This window comes from Xenopus laevis, chromosome 7S (assembly GCF_017654675.1).
Source record: "Xenopus laevis strain J_2021 chromosome 7S, Xenopus_laevis_v10.1, whole genome shotgun sequence".
Classification (NCBI taxonomy): domain Eukaryota; kingdom Metazoa; phylum Chordata; class Amphibia; order Anura; family Pipidae; genus Xenopus; species Xenopus laevis.
The window spans coordinates 669,551-688,676 of NC_054384.1; the positions used below are offsets into that span (position 1 = coordinate 669,551).

The following is a 19,126-nucleotide window of genomic DNA, read 5'->3' on the forward strand; positions in this document are numbered from 1 at the left end:
CCATCACTGACACCATGAAATACAGACACTTCTGGCTTGTGTTTGACCAAGTTGTGAGTCCAACGTTGCACCAGTGAAATGGCACAAAATTAAGGTAAATAAAAGGTCATCACAGAAATAAACGATGTTGCTGGATCCCTCAGAGGGGAGATAACAGAAAGTTTATATAGTTCAGTCATTTCAATATTAAGTACAACACACCCACAGTGTCCTCCAATACTTATTATAACACTCCTTCACTGTGATAGAGAGAAAAAACACTTGTGTATTACAATAGCTTATTCACCTGTTCATTTGTGGCTTTTTCACCCTTATTTCAAACAAGAGATAAGACAGGGGTGGGTGGGTCCGTAACTAAGGGATAGTGAGGTTAGCAACACAATTCCGGATTGTTACTTTCCGGTGGTATTATATACTCACAAGAAGTGAGTTTCAACTAATGTGAATGGTCTCTCGTCCAGGCTCCTTCTTCCTAAATCTCTTGGTGGGGAGATAAAACAAATGTCCTGTGCAGAAGCGCTTTTAAAACATTTTAATAAAAAATAAAATCACAACCACTCTCTGGTATATCACATTGAATTGTCCTTGTAAAGTCCTTCTGGCACTTGGGTTTCCTCGGTGTCCCTTGGAACTTTGTGGTTGTTTTTTTAAAAGTCACGAGCGGCGCTGCTCCAAGCACAACGTTCCAAGGGTCGCCGAGGAAACCCAAGTGCCAGAAGGACTTTACAAGGACAATTCAATGCGCTGTACCAGAGAGTGTTTGTGATTTTATTTTTTATTAAAATGTTTTAAAAGCGCTTCTGCACAGGACATTTGTTTTTATTACTGCACTATATAAACTTTCTGTTATCTCCCCTCTGAGGGATCCAGCAACATCATTTATTTCAGTGAAGCTTTTGTATGGGCAGAGGAGGGCCCTAAAAGAAGTTGCCGGACTTTGGGGGAACTTCAATCCCGGGACTCGTTTTGCATTTGAAGTAAAAGGTCATGTTGGCCCATGTGCTGCAGAGACACAAACCCCACTACTCCGATGTCTAAGCTCTTTTGTTTTTTTTTTGCTCTATCACCCTAACCAACCATTCTGGGTCTTCCATTTGGTAACTTCAAAAGCCATTTCCATGGATGAGTTCTAGAATTATTGGTGGTGGACTTGTGTCTCTGGAGGACTTGCTTGTGCATGGGAATATCTGTTAATAAAGGGTAGAGCCAATCTTGAAATAAAAGGCATAAGAAATTTCGTTATAAAGAATGGGGTGTATTTTGAAATAACAAATATGTGTAGATGTGTTAAGAAAGGGTGGAGCAGATCTTGACATGATGTTGGGGAATGGAACCCTACTAAGATGTTGGAGGTGCTTGGATGGAACAATAATTACTGTAATATGAAGAGTAGAAAGTGTTCTGCAGATAAAGTGAGCTTGGGGGTGGGGATTTAATGTCAGATAAACCATCACATGGACCTTAGAGACAACCCAAGCTATGGAAAGACTCTACAGCATCAATTCCATCAGACTCTTTGCCCTCATTTATATTACTAAACATTAATTTATTTCCAAGAAATTAAAAACTATTTACATTATAGATATGTACAACACCATCATTATAATTTGCCATTAACATGCACAGAAGAGCAGGGGGGGGAATTAAATGACTAAATGAGGGTCACATGGGCCAAACTTCACGGCCTGCTGAGCAAAGTCGGAATTTCTCTGAAATTGCTTCATAAATGAATCCTCCGCCAAACACCTGAACATTCAGCATAATTAGAAACCATTTCATCTCGTGTATCAAACTCATTCTCCTTCTCTCAGGCTCGGTCACTTGTTGTTATGGTGGCACTTCTCCAGAATCATTAGCTGAACCAATATCAGTGAAGATAAAATGGCCGAAGACCTCCTTGAGAAGGATTTATATCGCCAGAGTCATCTCTTTATTTAGAGCAGAATATTCTGCATGAACATAATTTACGGCCCCTGCTGGACGTTTAATTGGAAATGCGTAAGGCGAGGATATAAAGATAGAGAGAATTAAACTTTGGCGGACAACTCGGAAGATGACAGGGGCAATTTGTTTTGGAAATGATAAAAGTGCTTGGAGAGTTGCCGAATATCCGCGGGTTGGCCTTGAATTCCTTAACTGTCCAGTACACAATAAAGCAAGTGGCGTGTCATTAATCAAAGCCGCGGCTGCGTCCACGTGAGAGACGATTTTGTATGTTAATGTGGACATTTGGGTGCAGGGTAATGAGATGATTCCTGGAGTCACTTGACAGAGAGAAAAGATTAAATGATCAATGACTTGATACAACTTGAAACTAAAGGGGAAATGAGGAAGGTGAGGAGAATATGCGGGTGCTCTCAGATTCACATTCGGGGGGTCTGTTCTAAGTCTCTAGATCCACAGTGAAAGGATTTCATTGGAGATATACAAACACTCCAGCTGGTTCTTCTCATATGCCAAATCCCATTTTATTCCAAATCCAAGGTCAGGATTCCTGATTCCAAGTTTCTGGTTAATGTATCTCCCACAAGGGATTCCCAGTCAACCCAACATGTAGGTTCCAAGTCTCCTTCACAAGGGACAACCACTCACTCACTCCAGCTTCCACCATCACTAGAAGGAATAGACTCCGTTTCATGGTCACATAACACAACCAGCTTTCTTATTTTCTCCTGCGGTTTCATGGACACATATTCCCATTTCCAAAGCAAAATACTGGTGAGTTTTATTATATATATTTTTTTACAAATATTTTTTCTTCTACCTGAAGTTCAAAAATGTGGCTCAGAGAATGGGGAAAAACCCCAGAAAAGCAAGATTTTTCTTTAAAAAAAAAGTCAGAGTTTTGGCCCAGGACGTTAGACGCTCGTACAGTTTGGAATTTCTTTTGTGCTTTCACTGTTGGCGATTGTTGAAATGGTGCCTGGAAGAGACAAAGGTGACAATGTGAAGCTGAATCTGGCACAGGACAATGTAACACCACATGCAACTGTTTTGATCAAAGTCAACAGAACCAGTTTAACATTGGTGGTTTCATGTCAATGTATTGCCTGGTCTAAGTGCAATCCAGTTATCCCCAAGTGACAGTGAGGGATCCCCACCCAAGCTCCCCTTGACCCTTCCATGTCTAATGGTCGCCATGACAGTAAAGGATACATTAAGGGAAATGTTACCTATGACCCTTGTGTCCAATTCTTTATCCGTCAGCTCCTCGGAATCTGGGAAGTTACCAAGTGATATTTTGGGAGTGGTGTCATTTTGGCTGACAGAACCAATCATCTCCTGTTCTTTATCGTGTTGGACTTGAGCATAAATGTTAATCCAAGGGATTTTCCTACAGATAAAAAAAAAAGATTTTGGTTAGAGTTGTTGAAAAACGCATATAAAAATAATATTAAGAGGGGGGGTAACTACTCTATAGTAGAAGAGAACTTTGCAAAAGCTTTGCACTTAATCAAACTCATGACTAAGACCTACTACTTAATTCACAGTAATCCAGCATCCATATTTTGGGATACCCTCAGCATCCTGCATTTAATCTGCCTCTGTCCCCCCAAAAAAAGCCATAGAGGCCAATGTCACAGCCACCCAGTTATAATGTGGTTCGGTATTGATGCCTAATTAAATCTTTATTATTATTGTTGTGTTTGTTCCTTTCTATTCTTTCTGCCTGTTGGATTCCATATCAATGCACCTGCCAACCCCATGCAATTTTACATGTAGATTTCTAAGGCTGGAAGGAGGCCAAGCTTGCCCATTGGCACAATGCTATGACATTGGCACATAATTTATTTAAATGGCTGATATTAAGTTTATATTTGGGTTTCCATACACCCAAACTCTCTGGAAGAAGGTTCTACAGCCAGCATCTCCACCTTCAATCCTTTTACTTTACCTCTTAAATTTGTAGATTAAAAACACAGCCAGACCCAAGAACACCACCGACAGGAGCATCAGCATGGCCGAACTGCTGTGACTTGAGCCACTATCCACCAATGGGGCTGAAACACAAATATCTTGACTGGAACAAAAACTCAGGGCATTGCACATAATGGAAGCCGCAAGACTCAAACAAATGCTCCACCCAGATCCATAATCCATGGTTACTCCACATACCTAAAGTCAGTTGGGTCACATACACAAAGACTTGCACTCCCGGCTTCAGCTCAAACACCACAAGATTTTGGTTGAGGGCACTGAGTATGGTTTCCACAATCTGAGGGGAAAGATAGAACTGTGCTTCAGCGTAACATTGTGGTCTGGATCACTGGCACCACAAACATTTGCCATAATCAGTTTGATTTAATAAAGAGAGGGCTAATTATGCTAATAGTAAATATTTAGCAATGAGGTAAATAAAATGCATTTCCACGGCAGTTCTCAAGCCAGTGACCATTAGTGATGGGTGAATTTATTTGCCAGGCGCGAATTCGCGTGGAATTTGCGCGATTCGCCGCCAGCGAAAAAACGGACGCCAGAGGCAAAAAAGAGAAATTCGCCCATCACTAGTGACCATTAGATCGAAAAGGTAGATCTTTATCAACCAACTCCATCACTGAGCACCACAAGATTCAAAAGAATTCACACATCTGACTGGAAAGATGGGGCTGCTCATGAAATGAGGGGCACATGTACTGGGCACTTTACGGAGAGAGAATATTGTATTATTTAAAATTCTATCCTGCAATAGATAAAACAACAGAAACTCTAGAAAATAAAGAAAAAAGCAATTTGAAAAAGAAAAAGTCCATTTGTGACTGTAAAGTTGGAAATGTCAAGGTCGGTTGATAACAAGTAGTTGTACCATTCAGAAAAAGTGGCAGTTGCAGCAAATTTACTCTCTCTCCTAATAAATGTCAAGGCTGTTTTTTCACATGATTGGGAGAGGTGATCAGAGTCGGCACAGGAAGAAAAGAACACACCCATATAGTTATCTGCCAAAGTTACTCTTTACCAGTCTTTCTAACTTATACCAGGGCATTCTGAGTATCCAATAGAGTAACTTTGGCAGGCGGTTTGCTAGTTTGTCTATGAGATAAGCGCACAATCAAAAAATCAATAGAACAAACTTTATTGCCTCTTGTCGATTCATCCTCCTGCTACTAACCTATATTTTAATCTATGTCTACTGGACATTTGTTTTAATAATTTATTAAAAGTGATGTCTTATTTAATTATTATACACAAGTTTTTGGATGTTATGGATGGGAGGGTGCAGCTATATGGGTCAGTTCTTTTTTTTTCCTGATATGTATTCAATTTACTTGACCCTGCACACCGTCATCTTTGATTGATGCTTGGTGCTCCCCAATCTCAGATCTATCGGCACAGGAACATGAGCTGTGTGAATATTAACTATACCAGTGTGAAGTGTGAAAGTTGAGCTGAGTTTCTGACAGTGGCTGGGCATGATGGGAGTTGTAGTTACACCAATAAAGGTTTTGATGGGCACATCATGTATCTGCTTCAAGTTGGAAAACCTATAGGCACTACAGTGGTAATTTAGTGTCCTATACATATACACATCATCTACAGGTCTTCTGTTTAATTCACATGGATTGGTCAAAGGACACTTACTTGTTCCAAGTCGGCTTTACTCACTTTTCTTCTCTCACTCGCATTTTTGTGAGGAAGGACAAATAGTTCAGCTGAAGTTGGGACACCCGGGAACATGGCAACGAGAATGTGTTCCTCTGGGATATTTGTAACCTGGCAAAAGAATCCCAATGTGTGAGAGCAGGAGACTGTACAGGAGGCTGGGCTAAATCTGTATTAAATGGAAACCAACTGCCCTATTATTGTCTCAAACCTAAGCCAGACGTCAAAGCATGCAGCACTGAACACCTAGCATTCAGTTACTCCATTTAACCCCTGATGAAGATGACCAAAATGTCTGTAAATGGAGACTAGCTGGCCTATCACATGGGCACCATCATATACCTAACTGCTGTCTCACAGGATGGAAAACTCCAACACCGAATTCCCTTAATTTCTTTCACTATTAGGAACCATCCTATGCCCAACTAAGGTTTTACTTTATGGGACTCTGTATAACACATCTCACTCAATAAAAATTTCTAGTTCACAGTTCTACTCACAAATCAAAGGAAACATTCCATTACTGAACATCAAATACACTGTAATTCAAAACATTATTTCTCACAAATAGCTTCAGTTTAAGAAAAATCACCCACCACTCACATCTCACTGAATAGAGTTCTCAAATGTGCACTTAATGCCAATTTCCCTGTGTGGTGCTCCTGGGGGTTGAACAGACAAGAAGCCCAGATTGTGAGGAACAGTCCAGGGTTGAACAGAAATCAGGCCTCACTGTGAGGAACTGTCCAGGGATGAATAGACATCAAGCCTCACTGTTTAAAACTGTCCAGTTTTGAAAAGACATCAAGCCTCACTGTGATTAGTTTCCATGGTCAGGTAGACATAAATCCTTAATGTGAGGAACTGTTCAGGGCTCTGTAGAAATCAAGCCTCAAGTGAGGAACTGCCCAGGGCTGAATACACATCAAGCCTCACTGTAATTAGTTTCCATGGCTAGACACATCAAGCCTCACTGTGAGGAACTGTCCAGGACTCTACAGACATCAAGCTTCAAGTAAGGAACTGTATAGTTCTGAAAAGACATCAAGCCTCACCGTGATAAGTTTCCATGGCTGTTCAGGGCTGAGTAAACATAAATAAACAAGTGAGGAACTTCCAGTGCTAATTAGACATAAAGCCTCAAGTGAGGAACTGGCCGGTTCTGATTAGACATCAAGTCTCACTGTGAGGAACTGTCCAGTGCTGATTAGACATCAAGCTTCACTGTGAGGAACTGTCCAGTGCTGATTAGACATCAAGCTTCACTGTGAGGAACTGTCCAGTTTTGAAAAGACATCAAGCTTCACTGTGATTAGCTCCCATGGCTAGATAGACAACAAGCCTCACTGTGTGGAACTATCCAGTGCTGATTAGACATTAAGCCTCACTGCAATTAGTTTCCATGGCTAGATAAACATCAAGTCTCACTGTGAGGAACTGTCCAGTGCTGATTAGACATCAAGCTTCACTGTGAGGAACTGTCCAGTGCTGATTAGACATCAAGCTTCACTGTGAGGAACTGTCCAGTGCTGATTAGACATCAAGCTTCACTGTGAGGAACTGTCCAGTGCTGATTAGACATCAAGTCTCACTGTGAGGAACTGTCCAGTTTTGAAAAGACATCAAGCCTCATTGTGATTAGTTTCCTTGGCTAGATAGACATCAAGTCTCACTGTGAGGAACTGTCCAGTGCTGATTAAACATCAAACCTCACAGTGAGGAACTGTCCAGTTTGAAAAGACATCAAGCTTCATTGTGATTAGTTCCCATGACTAGATAGACATCAAGCCTCACTGTGAGGAACTGTCCAGTGGCAAAGAAACATCAAACATCACTGCATGTCTACATATAAAGCACCAGTAGTGGGAAACATTGAAAAAAATGATCCATTTTTTTTTTTTTGCTAATTTTTAAAATTTTAATTTCTGCAGAAATGTTTGTACAATTTTAAGGCAGATTTCAGCCTTCTTTCTCCCAATTATATTTACAGTAAAAAAAACCTCAGTGTCAGCTCAGAGCTGGTGAACCCCAATTATTTTTATCTTAGGAGGTTGAAGAACTTCTTTATGGCATATTAAGAGAAATTTTACTGCCAATCAGCAATTTTTTTATTAAAGTTATTAAAATTGTTCAAGTTATTTTTATCGATCCTCGAAGTTGAAATTGAATTAAATCACACGGACTTGTGGTGGTCCAGTCCGGCAAGATCTCTGGCCCAATCTCATAACTGATGTGAAGAGGAGGAGGAGGAGGAGGATACTGGATATCTTTCCGTAGCCATCGGAATGGCAGATCCCAGGATGCCGCATGGTGAGTTGACACTATTTCATTAGCAGATACAGAGTGATGTCTTATTTAATAAGTCCTGACATGAACATTATGAGGCAGTGACTCAATCACAGTTTATCATGATGCCGAGAGGGCTAAAATGAATTAATAATGATTAGCCACTTACTGGAGCTTGGGCAGGACTCCCATGCTGAGACTGCACTAAGTGCCCTATTTATATTGATGGCAGTAAAGTGTCCAACCCGGCAGGGAGTGAGAGGCTCCGGCAAAGTGATGGGAAGGGAGAAATAAATAAGACATTGCCTGCCGGGGTCTGGGACCCAATCAACATTAGTTTAACATATAAACCTTAATTACATTGCTGGCTTTTCTGGGGGTAGGTAAGTAAGTAGGTGGGAATTCTTTATTATTCTTGCTGCAAGATTGAAATATACCAACACCTAAAAAAGGGCCTCTCCTATATTATATGTCTAATATATCTTCTATATTATATGTCTATTATATCTTCTATATTATATGTCTATTATTTCTTCTATATAATAAATGCTTCCCTGAGATTCGCCCCTCTCTGCAAAACCCTAAAGAACCTGGGGGGAAAGAACCATTTGTATTTTAATATTATATATATATATGTCTGTGTGTGTGTGTGTATATATACAGTATATAGATGTGTGTGTGTGTATATAGATAAGTGAGAAAGAAGAATAAGGACCGCACTAGCTCACCGTTTTCCCCACGATTCAGGTGCTCAGTCTCACAGTGTCCCCACTGTGGAAGTAGCAAAGATGCGAAGAAGCAGACGGTAGACGGCACTTCTGAAAATGGGGTTTATTGGAGTAACTGCTGATGACACCTTACGCGTTTCAGGAGTTATCCCTTAATCATAGGTGTGTATATAGATATATATATGTGTGTGTGTGTGTGTATATATACAGTATATAGATGTGTGTGTATATACAGTATATATATATATATGTCTGTGTGTGTGTATATATACAGTATATAGATGTGTGTGTGTATATAGATATATATATGTGTGTGTGTGTGTATATACAGTATATATATATATATATATATATATATATATATATATATATATATATATATATGTGTGTGTGTATACAGTAATATATATATATATATATATATATATATATATATATATATGTGTGTGTGTATACAGTATATATATATATATATATATATGTGTGTGTGTATACAGTATATATATATATATATATATATATGTGTGTGTATACAGTATATATATATATATATGTCTGTGTGTGTGTGTATATACAGTAGATGTGTGTGTATATACAGTATATATATATATATGTGTGTGTGTGTATACAGTATATATTATGTGTGTATACAGTATATATATATATATATATATATATATATATATATATATATATATATATATATGTCTGTGTGTGTATATACAGTAGATGTGTGTGTATATACAGTATATATATATATATGTGTGTGTAGATGAAACACTCGCCTGCAGGTGACCCAGTGATACGGGGGAGGGGGGGTTGGATTTTGGAGCCGATCAACGGCTTTTTCCTAACGAGCTCCTGACTTACTCCCCCTGATGTTTCCCGTCGTTCCTATTGATTTTCTATTGATTTTCTATTGATTTTCAGCCAGAATTTTAACCCCTTGCTGACAGGCAATTTGTGATGAATAAAGAAGCCAAAAAAAATGTTCCTTAAGGCAAAGGCGTCCGTTTTCCTTTTATCATTCCCTGAACCCCCCCATTGTCTCCTGCACCCTCATCCCTTTCCTCTCCTGCCCCCCAGCCCCTGCCATCATTACTGACACTCACCTGTACGAGGGCCCCCTTAATGAGCCCCCCAATGTCTTGTCTCCACTCGGGGATGTCGGGGTTGTGATGGTCCAGGTTGGGGGAGAACGACAGCAGCTGAGACTGGAAATATTCTGGGGGGAGAAGATCCAAAAGAATCTGATTAAATAAATTCAGGGAGGGGTCAATAGTAAATACAAATACATTTTGTCACAACCCCCCTCCCCAGGAATATTCAGTTCAGCTGCGACTGTCCTAGACACCCCCAATATTTCTGGGTACATTGTTATATTGCCCCTGAGCCCCAAAAGGAACAGTCAGGGTTGGGCTGTTTTTGTTATTGATTTATGGAGGGAATGACCCCCGGGGGCCACAGCGGATGAGCGGAGCTTTCTCAGACTAATTAGAAGAAATATTCATAATTAGCTGCTGCCAATAATGACTGTGCTGGGGGCAGCTCTGCGCCCCGACTCACTCACCAGTTGGATAATGATGTTCCAAATGAGCTGTGACTGTTAATTGGCCCCCACACAACTCACATAACCCAAAGAACTCACAGAACTCAAAACTCACAGAACCCAAAGAACTCACAGAACTCACTCACAGAACTCACTCACAGAACCCACAGAACCCACTCACAGAACCCAAAGAACTCACAGAAATTAAAACTCACAGAACTCACTCACAGAACTCACTCACAGAACCCACAGAACTCACAGAACCCACTCACAGAACTCACTCACAGAACCCACAGAACTCACAGGACTCACTCACAGGATTCACAGAACTCAAAACTCACAGAACCCAAAGAACTCACTCACAGAACTCACAGGACTCACAGAACTCACAGGACTCACTCACAGAACCCACAGAACTCACAGAACTCAAAACTCACAGAACCCAAAGAACTCACAGAACTCACTCACAGAACTCACAGGACTCACAGAACTCACAGGACTCACTCACAGAACCCACAGAACTCAAAACTCACAGAACCCAAAGAACTCACAGAACTCACTCACAGAACTCACAGGACTCACAGAACTCACAGGACTCACAGGACTCACAGAACCCAAAGAACTCACTCACAGAACTCACTCACAGAACCCACTCACAGAACTCACTCACAGAACTCAAAACTCACAGAACTCACTCACAGAACTCAAAACTCACAGAACTCACTCACAGAACTCACTCACAGAACTCACTCACAGAACTCAATCACAGAACCCACAGAACTCAGAACTCACAGAACCCAAAGAACTCATAAAACCCACAGAACTCACAGAACCCACAGAACTCACTTACTGAACTCACTCACAGAACTCACTCACAGAACTCACTCACAGAACTCAGAACTCACAGAACCCAAATAACTCACAGAACCCACAGAACTCACAGGACTCACAGAACTCACTCACAGAACTCACAGGACTCACTCACAGAACCCACAGAACTCACTCACAGAACTCACAGAACCCACAGAACTCACAGAACCCACTCACAGAACTCACTCACAGAAGTCAGTTACAGAACCCACAGAACTCACAGAACCCACAGAACTCACTCACAGAACTCACAGGACTCACAGAACTCACTCACAGAACCCACAGAACTCACAGAACCCACCTACAGAACTCACAGAACCCACTCACAGAACCCACAGAACTCACAGAACTCACAGAACACACTCACAGAACTCACAGAACACACAGAACTCACAGAAACCACTCAAAGAACCCACAGAACTCACAGAACGCAGAGCCGCTTCTTTGATGAAGGAAAAAGCCAATTGGAAGAGGTGCCAATTACTTTGCCTGGATAATGGGCATCACCACTGCCTGGCGCTGCTTAGTAAATATCATCTGCCCCCCCCCAGTGTCTGACCCGGGTCCTATATCCAGTAAAGCAAGAGACGTGCCCCCATCTCCTCCCCACTATATACACCAACATGATGGGACAGTAACTACTGAAACAAGATCCATCTCTGGGGATCCCTCAGTTACACACAGACAGACAGACAGATAAGAGACAGACAAACAAACAAACCGACAGACAAACAGATAATAGACAGACAGAGAGAGACCTCCACTGAATCCCCAGTTGCATCTAAAGGGGGAAATATTTATTTGTTTGTCCTTTCTGGGACGAGTCTAATGTATCCGCCAGTCCAGTTCTCACCAGGAAACCCTCATCTTATAAATTAATTCCTCTAATCTTTAGGATTTCAATTTGATCTCTAGGCAGGTTGGGGGGGGAATCAAAATCCAAATCTATGTGTGTCCCCCACCCCCAGGCTTCTCTGCACCCCAGAAGCATTAACCCCGAGTTGCACTCACAGTCGTACATCACCGGCAGCTCTCAGTGAAATAGATGGGCCGCGGCACCAGGGAATACAAATAATCTCTTATCTCCATGAACAGACACTGGTTTTATATCACACGGGCAAAGCCGTTACTATTTCATTTCTCACTGAGATCCCTGAACTGCTGCCGTTTTACTCTCCCTTTACTAACGGCTTCCAACGACTGAAATCAGGCCAAGACGGGAAAGACTTTGTCTCGCGGGGACCAACCTCAGGGGAAACTTGCAGAACCCCATTATTTATCAGACTTGCTCAATAAATGGCCCTTCAGCTCCAGATAAAGTTCTGCTCAACAACCAAAGATTCTCAGCACTGGAATTAACACTTACAGCTTGTCCTACTGGGGCCCTCCTGTCCTACTGACCTGCTACACCACATAAACAACATTTATACCCACAATAAGATACAGTTCACCCAAAAACTCCTCGACAACCTGATCCACAGACACAAAATTACACAATCACAGGCTTTTATTCCTAAAGCTACAGGCCCCCTCCCTCCCCTCCCTACTATACTTGCTATTCCTTCCCAGAGACTATTATCCACTGTTACTATAGACACCATCTCTCCCTACTATACCTGCTATCCCACAGTCACACTCCCTTCCCAGAGACAATTATCCACTGTTACTATAGACACCATCTCTCCCTACTATACCTGCTATCCCACAGTCACACTCCCTTCCCAGAGACTATTATCCACTGTTACTATAGACACCATCTCTCCCTACTATACCTGCTATCCCACAGTCACACTCCCTTCCCAGAGACTATTATCCACTGTTACTATAGACACCATCTCTCCCTACTATACCTGCTATCCCACAGTCACACTCCCTTCCCAGAGACTATTATCCACTGTTACTATAGACACCATCTCTCCCTACTATACCTGCTATCCCACAGTCACACTCCCTTCCCAGAGACTATTATCCACTGTTACTATAGACACCATCTCTCCCTACTATAACCTGCTATCCCACAGTCACATTCCCTTCCCAGAGACTATTATCCACTGTTACTATAGACACCATCTCTCCCTACTATACCTGCTATCCCACAGTCACACTCCCTTCCCAGAGACTATTATCCACTGTTACTATAGGCACCATCTCTCCCTACTATACCTGCTGTCCCACAGTCACACTCCCTTCCCAGAGACTATTATCCACTGTTACTATAGACACCATCTCTCCCGTCCCTACTATACCTGCTATCCCACAGTCACACTCCCTTCCCAGAGACTATTATCCACTGTTACTATAGACACCATCTCTCCCTACTATACCTGCTATCCCACAGTCACATTCCCTTCCCAGAGACTATTATCCACTGTTACTATAGACACCATCTCTCCTTACTATACCTGCTATCCCACAGTCACACTCCCTTCCCAGAGACTATTATCCACCGTTACTATAGGCACCATCTCTCCCTACTATACCTGCTATCCCATAGTCACACTCCCTTCCCAGAGACTATTATCCACTGTTACTATAGACACATCTCTCCCTACTATACCTGCTATCCCACAGTCACACTCCCTTCCCAGAGACTATTATCCACTGTTACTATAGGCACCATCTCTCCCTACTATACCTGCTATCCCACAGTTACACTCCCTTCCCAGAGACTATTATCCCACTGTTACTATAGACACATCTCTCCCTACTATACCTGCTATCCCACAGTCACACTCCCTTCCCAGAGACTATTATCCACTGTTACTATAGACACATCTCTCCCTACTATACCTGTTATCCCACAGTCACACTCCCTTCCCAGAGACTATTATCCACTGTTACTATAGGCACATCTCTCCCTACTATACCTGCTATCCCACAGTCACACTCCCTTCCCAAAGACTATTATCCACTGTTACTATAGGCACCATCTCTCCCTACTATACCTGCTATCCCACAGTCACACTCCCTTCCCAGAGACTATTATCCACTGTTACTATAGACACCATCTCTCCCTACTATACCTGCTATCCCACAGTCACACTCCCTTCCCAGAGACTATTATCTCCACTGTTACTATAGACACATCTCTCCCTACTATACCTGCTATCCCACAGTCACACTCCCTTCCCAGAGACTATTATCCACTGTTACTATAGACACCATCTCTCCCTACTATACCTGCTATCCCACAGTCACACTCCCTTCCCAGAGACTATTATCCCACTGTTACTATAGGCACCATCTCTCCCTACTATACCTGCTATCCCACAGTCACACTCCCTTCCCAGAGACTATTATCCACTGTTACTATAGACACATCTCTCCCTACTATACCTGCTATCCACAGTCACACTCCCTTCCCAGAGACTATTATCCACTGTTACTATAGACACCATCTCTCCCTACTATACCTGCTATCCCACAGTCACACTCCCTTCCCAGAGACTATTATCCACTGTTACTATAGACACATCTCTCCCTACTATACCTGCTATCCCACAGTCACACTCCCTTCCCAGAGACTATTATCCACTGTTACTATAGACACATCTCTCCCTACTATACCTGCTATCCCACAGTCACACTCCCTTCCCAGAGACTATTATCCCACTGTTACTATAGGCACCATCTCTCCCTACTATACCTGCTATCCCACAGTCACACTCCCTTCCCAGAGACTATTATCCACTGTTACTATAGGTACATCTCTCCCTACTATACCAGACAGCTATATAAGATGTATAACCTAAGCCATGAGACTTACACTCACCATACACAGCGATCTCTTTGGTATCTTGAATCAAGGTGCTCCCAGACGCCACTTGCACGGTGATAGTGTTGGTCCCCTCGGAATTAAACATGAATGAGATGCTGTTCTCCAAGGTGATGAGCGGCTGAAAACACAAAGAAAGTGTCACCTTTTTCATGTGCAGCCAAGAATCAAGTCAATAAATGAGGCCATTATGTGAATGCTGCTGAGCAGAGGCCGTAATAAATGATTAACCCCGTCTTTGCTGCAGGATCTGCCTCAGCCTCGTTTTCTACATCATTATCCCTCTCTCTGCTCCAATCAAAGAAAAACTTTAATCCTCTAAGTAACAGGAGAACTAAGAATTAGCATTTGCTGTGGGTCAGATTGTAACAGGCAATGGTTTCTGCAGTACAGGCAGATTCACACCTAGCCACACTCATACTCACACTCATACTCACACTCATACTCACACTCACACTCAGGCTCCATTATCTGTAACTCAGGGGCAGGGAGTTTGTTACTATGGACGAGGGAGAATTTCAGGGGTCCCTTGGCACAGGCCACTCACAGCTTTATAAATGAATTGTTGTGATTGGCCCAAGAGACGGGACAGATTTCTTTCCCAACAAGCACCATTTCTGATGTAGAATTGAGCAATAAGGATTGTGCCATAAAGTGACTGATATATTGACATCATTTCTCAGCCATGTCCCATATGAAGCATTATTTATGGCACTGCAAGTCTAATGTGCATTTACAGCCATTAATCTGCCTTGTTCTGCTGTTACTTCTGTGTGTTCCTCGCACACAATCCGGCTCCATCTCATGTTAAACATTGCCGGTGCCGGAATATTGAGAGTTTTTATGATACAGAGGAAAATAAGTGCAGGCGATACATGAGAAATGGCGTGGGGCGGGTACAGCTGAGCTGACACAGGAGAGAACAAGGTCCAACAGAATCAATTGTTCTGCTCAACATCAATATTGTCAGGCTGGGCCTGAAGCAGTTAATCGCACAAGTGTGTGGCTCCTCCTCAGCCAATTGTCTCAATCACATTCACCTTAGGGAGAGAACAGGTAGCGCACAAGTCTCCGCCCTCTTTCTGAATATGCAAAACAGCATTTCCAGGTTGCCTTAGGGAAAAATGCTGCTCCATATGTTTCATGGTGATGCCCACCTACAGGCCTTTATATCCAATGCCAAGGAATGCCACCTACCCCCTCTCATTTCATTACTCCCTATCCCCCATGTGTAATAAAAGGTACTACGTTTGCCCAGGAACAGTAACCGATAGCAACCAATAAGATTATTGCTTCTACAGCTGAGCAGTGAATGCTACCTGCTGATTGGTTGCCATGGGTTTTTGCACCTTAGTGCCATATACTGTATATATATATAAATATTTATACTGCCCAGAGTGACCAACACTATAAAACAGGAATTTGTTGGTCAGGAGACAGGGAGACATTTACAGGCCCTTTATTATTTTTTATATATACTGTATATATATATATACTGTCCCCAAAGCTGTCTCGCTGTTTCAATGTCTGTCTCTGCCTTGCTATTGCTGTTTCTCTGTTTTGTTTTCTCTCTCTATCACTGTCTCTATCTCTCTTTTTCAATGTCTGTCTCTTTACCTCTGTCTAACTGTCTCTATATCTATTTTCAATGTCTATCTCTCTGTCTCACTGTCTCTATCTCTCTTTTTCAATGCATTTGTCTCTCTGTCTCTATCTCAGTGTCTCTATCTTTTCAATGTCTGTGTCTCTGTCTCACTGTCTCTATCTCTCTTTTCAATGTCTGTGTCTCTCTGTCTCTATTTCTCTTATTTAATGTATTTGTCTTTCTGTCTTACTGTCTCTATCTCTCTTCAATTTCTGTTTCTCTGTCTCTGTCTCACTGTCTCTAACTCTCTTCTCAATGTCTGTATCTTTCTGTCTCACTGTGTCTCTCTCAATGTCGCTGTGTCTGTATCAGTCTCACAGTCATTGCCTGTCTCACTGCATCACTGTATCAGTGTATGTTGTTCTGTCTTGCTGTCTCTGTCTCACAGTCTTCTATTTCTGTCTCTCTGTCTCAGTGCCTCGGTATCACTGTCTCACCAACTGTCTTTTCCTGTCTTACTGTCTCTTTCTGGTTGACTGTCTCACCGTCTCTCTGTTTTCTGTCTCCCCATTTCATTGCCTCTCTCTGTCTCTTTCTGCCTCGCTGTCTCTGTGTGTGTCTCTCAGTGCTGGGGCTTAGCCTTTATGTGGAGATGTGAGGAGGCTGAAGAGACTGCAGTGAGTCTGATACAGTAACAATCACATTTAAAGTCAGGAATGAAAATGATCTGATGTAAAGATCTGTTTCCAGACGTCCTTCCCCATTATCAGAGCTGAGAGTCATTTCATCTGGATTCCTGAGAGCCCCCTCCTCGCGGAGCATTTGATGTTAATCTATAATGTTATTTTTGTTTGATTGCTGCTCCCCCAGCTCCCCATTGTGCAGGTCCCTTGCATTACATTCGCCTCCTCTATCAGTAGATGTTCTGCTTTAAAGAGAAAATCCCCATTTCCCTCAATTCTGGTGGAACTGCGTGAAAAATCATATTAATATTAATTAAGGTGGACGGAGAACAAGATACGGAGGGTTCCGTCTGTGTTTAAATGACTAATTGAAGTTAACGCCAAGTTCAGAGAGGCCCAACGAGTGATTATCATATGTTTAAATAATTATGTGAACAAATGAGGTGCCCGAGGGGGCCCATAGGGACGGTATCTTACAAGAGAGAGACTTGTTAACAGAATAACTCCGGGACCTTTTCTCATGTAAATTATACAGCGGAATAATGATGGAAATTTATGAACCATAATATTCGCCAACTTCATCTCACAGAACTGACATAAATGCCCCCCCTTCACAGAATTGATTTAGACACCACCCCATCCCCTAAACTTGACATTACATCAGCTTATTGACTTGACATCAATGCTCCCCAATTGACAGACACCCCATCTCTCAAACTCAACATACCGTATACATTAACTCATAGAATTGACTTCAATGCTCCCCCAATTTATAGACCTCCCAACTCAACATATACATCAACTCATAAACTAGACTTCAATGCTCCCCCAACCAACACACATCCCATCTCCTTGACACATACATTAACTCATGAACTAAACTTCAATACCCCCTACCCAACTGATAGACAACCCCAACCTCCCAAACGCAACACATACACTATACAAGCTCATAGACCTGAGTTGACCACATGGCACTACATCCTAAATTAAATCTCTTCTTTATTTCTCCAACAGAAGAAGAAACATTAAGGAAAAGGCAATATTTTTGAGATTGAGTGCACCCAACAGCTTTACAGAAGAAATGGAAGAGGACAAGTAGAAGATGTGCAATGTGAACTTACCTTGGTGCTATTCCCAATCCACCAGAAGTGAGTGAGTGTTCCGGAATGTGAGGGCCACACAATAGCACTGGCATTGGCCTCCTTATTCTTGATGGCCACAAAAGGGACCCTGAGGTGCACATGTTCCACCAGGCCTAGCAGCACACACAGGAGAAGATAATTAATTACAAAACCAGTGAACCTACCCTTGACCACCGGCTTCATTCAAATTCCTTGTTATTAACTACATTGTATTTTTTAAAGGAAATTTTTGATAAACTTGCAAATAAAATAAGAATAAGAACTTTCTTCTCATTGATATCCTCAAGATAAATTAAATGATTCATGTATTCTTTGGTACTGGGTGTTCAAACATATGTGGCTTGTTTCAATGCTCAATAATCAGCTCAGTTCAGCTGAAAAGTAAAAGGGAGGATCAAACTAGGAGGAGGAGCAGAAAAGAATGATGGACAAATAGGAGTGGCATAAGAGAAAGAGGAGGAGCATACAAAAGAGGGAGGGAGTAACAGGATTGGCTAACAGAAGTAGGAAGAGAGTAGAAAAGAAGGAGTAACTAGTGAATGTGACTAAAATAAGGAGGAGGATAAATGAGGGAATGATCAGAAAGGTGAGTAGCCAAAAGAAGGAGTAGAAAAAGGGAGTGGCTAAAAGAAGCAGGAAAAAAGAGGGAGTGGCCAATTGACAGAGGAGAAGAGTAGAAAGGGGCCAATGTGAAAGGCTAAGAGAAAGAGGAGGACAATACATAAGATAAAAAAGAAGTCACATATAAAACAGGGAGTGGCCAACAGAAGGAGGAAGGGAACAGAAAAGAGAAAGGGAATAATGAAAGGGTCAGGAGCTTTGGATGGGACCCTGTGTACAAATTCTATCCTTTGATGTTTCCTAATGAGACGTTTTACGAGATGAAAGCAATTGGGCTGAAACCCGG

General features: G+C 42.0%; 1 protein-coding gene across 1 annotated transcript in view; it reads right to left on the minus strand.

Moving 5' to 3' along the window:
* Positions 1 to 1,522: 1,522 nt before the first annotated feature.
* sorcs3.S (sortilin-related VPS10 domain containing receptor 3 S homeolog) overlaps positions 1,523 to 19,126 on the minus strand; it is a 131,650-nt gene continuing 114,046 nt past the window's right edge. Inside the window, exons 20-27 of the mRNA XM_041570756.1 lie at positions 18,199 to 18,332; positions 14,804 to 14,927; positions 9,725 to 9,837; positions 5,578 to 5,709; positions 4,117 to 4,216; positions 3,896 to 4,001; positions 3,174 to 3,334; positions 1,523 to 2,923 (exon numbers count right to left, since the gene is read on the minus strand). Of these exons, the coding sequence (XP_041426690.1) occupies positions 2,859 to 2,923; positions 3,174 to 3,334; positions 3,896 to 4,001; positions 4,117 to 4,216; positions 5,578 to 5,709; positions 9,725 to 9,837; positions 14,804 to 14,927; positions 18,199 to 18,332 (935 nt within the window). The 3' untranslated portion in view covers positions 1,523 to 2,858. The remainder of the gene's footprint in view (positions 2,924 to 3,173; positions 3,335 to 3,895; positions 4,002 to 4,116; positions 4,217 to 5,577; positions 5,710 to 9,724; positions 9,838 to 14,803; positions 14,928 to 18,198; positions 18,333 to 19,126) is intronic.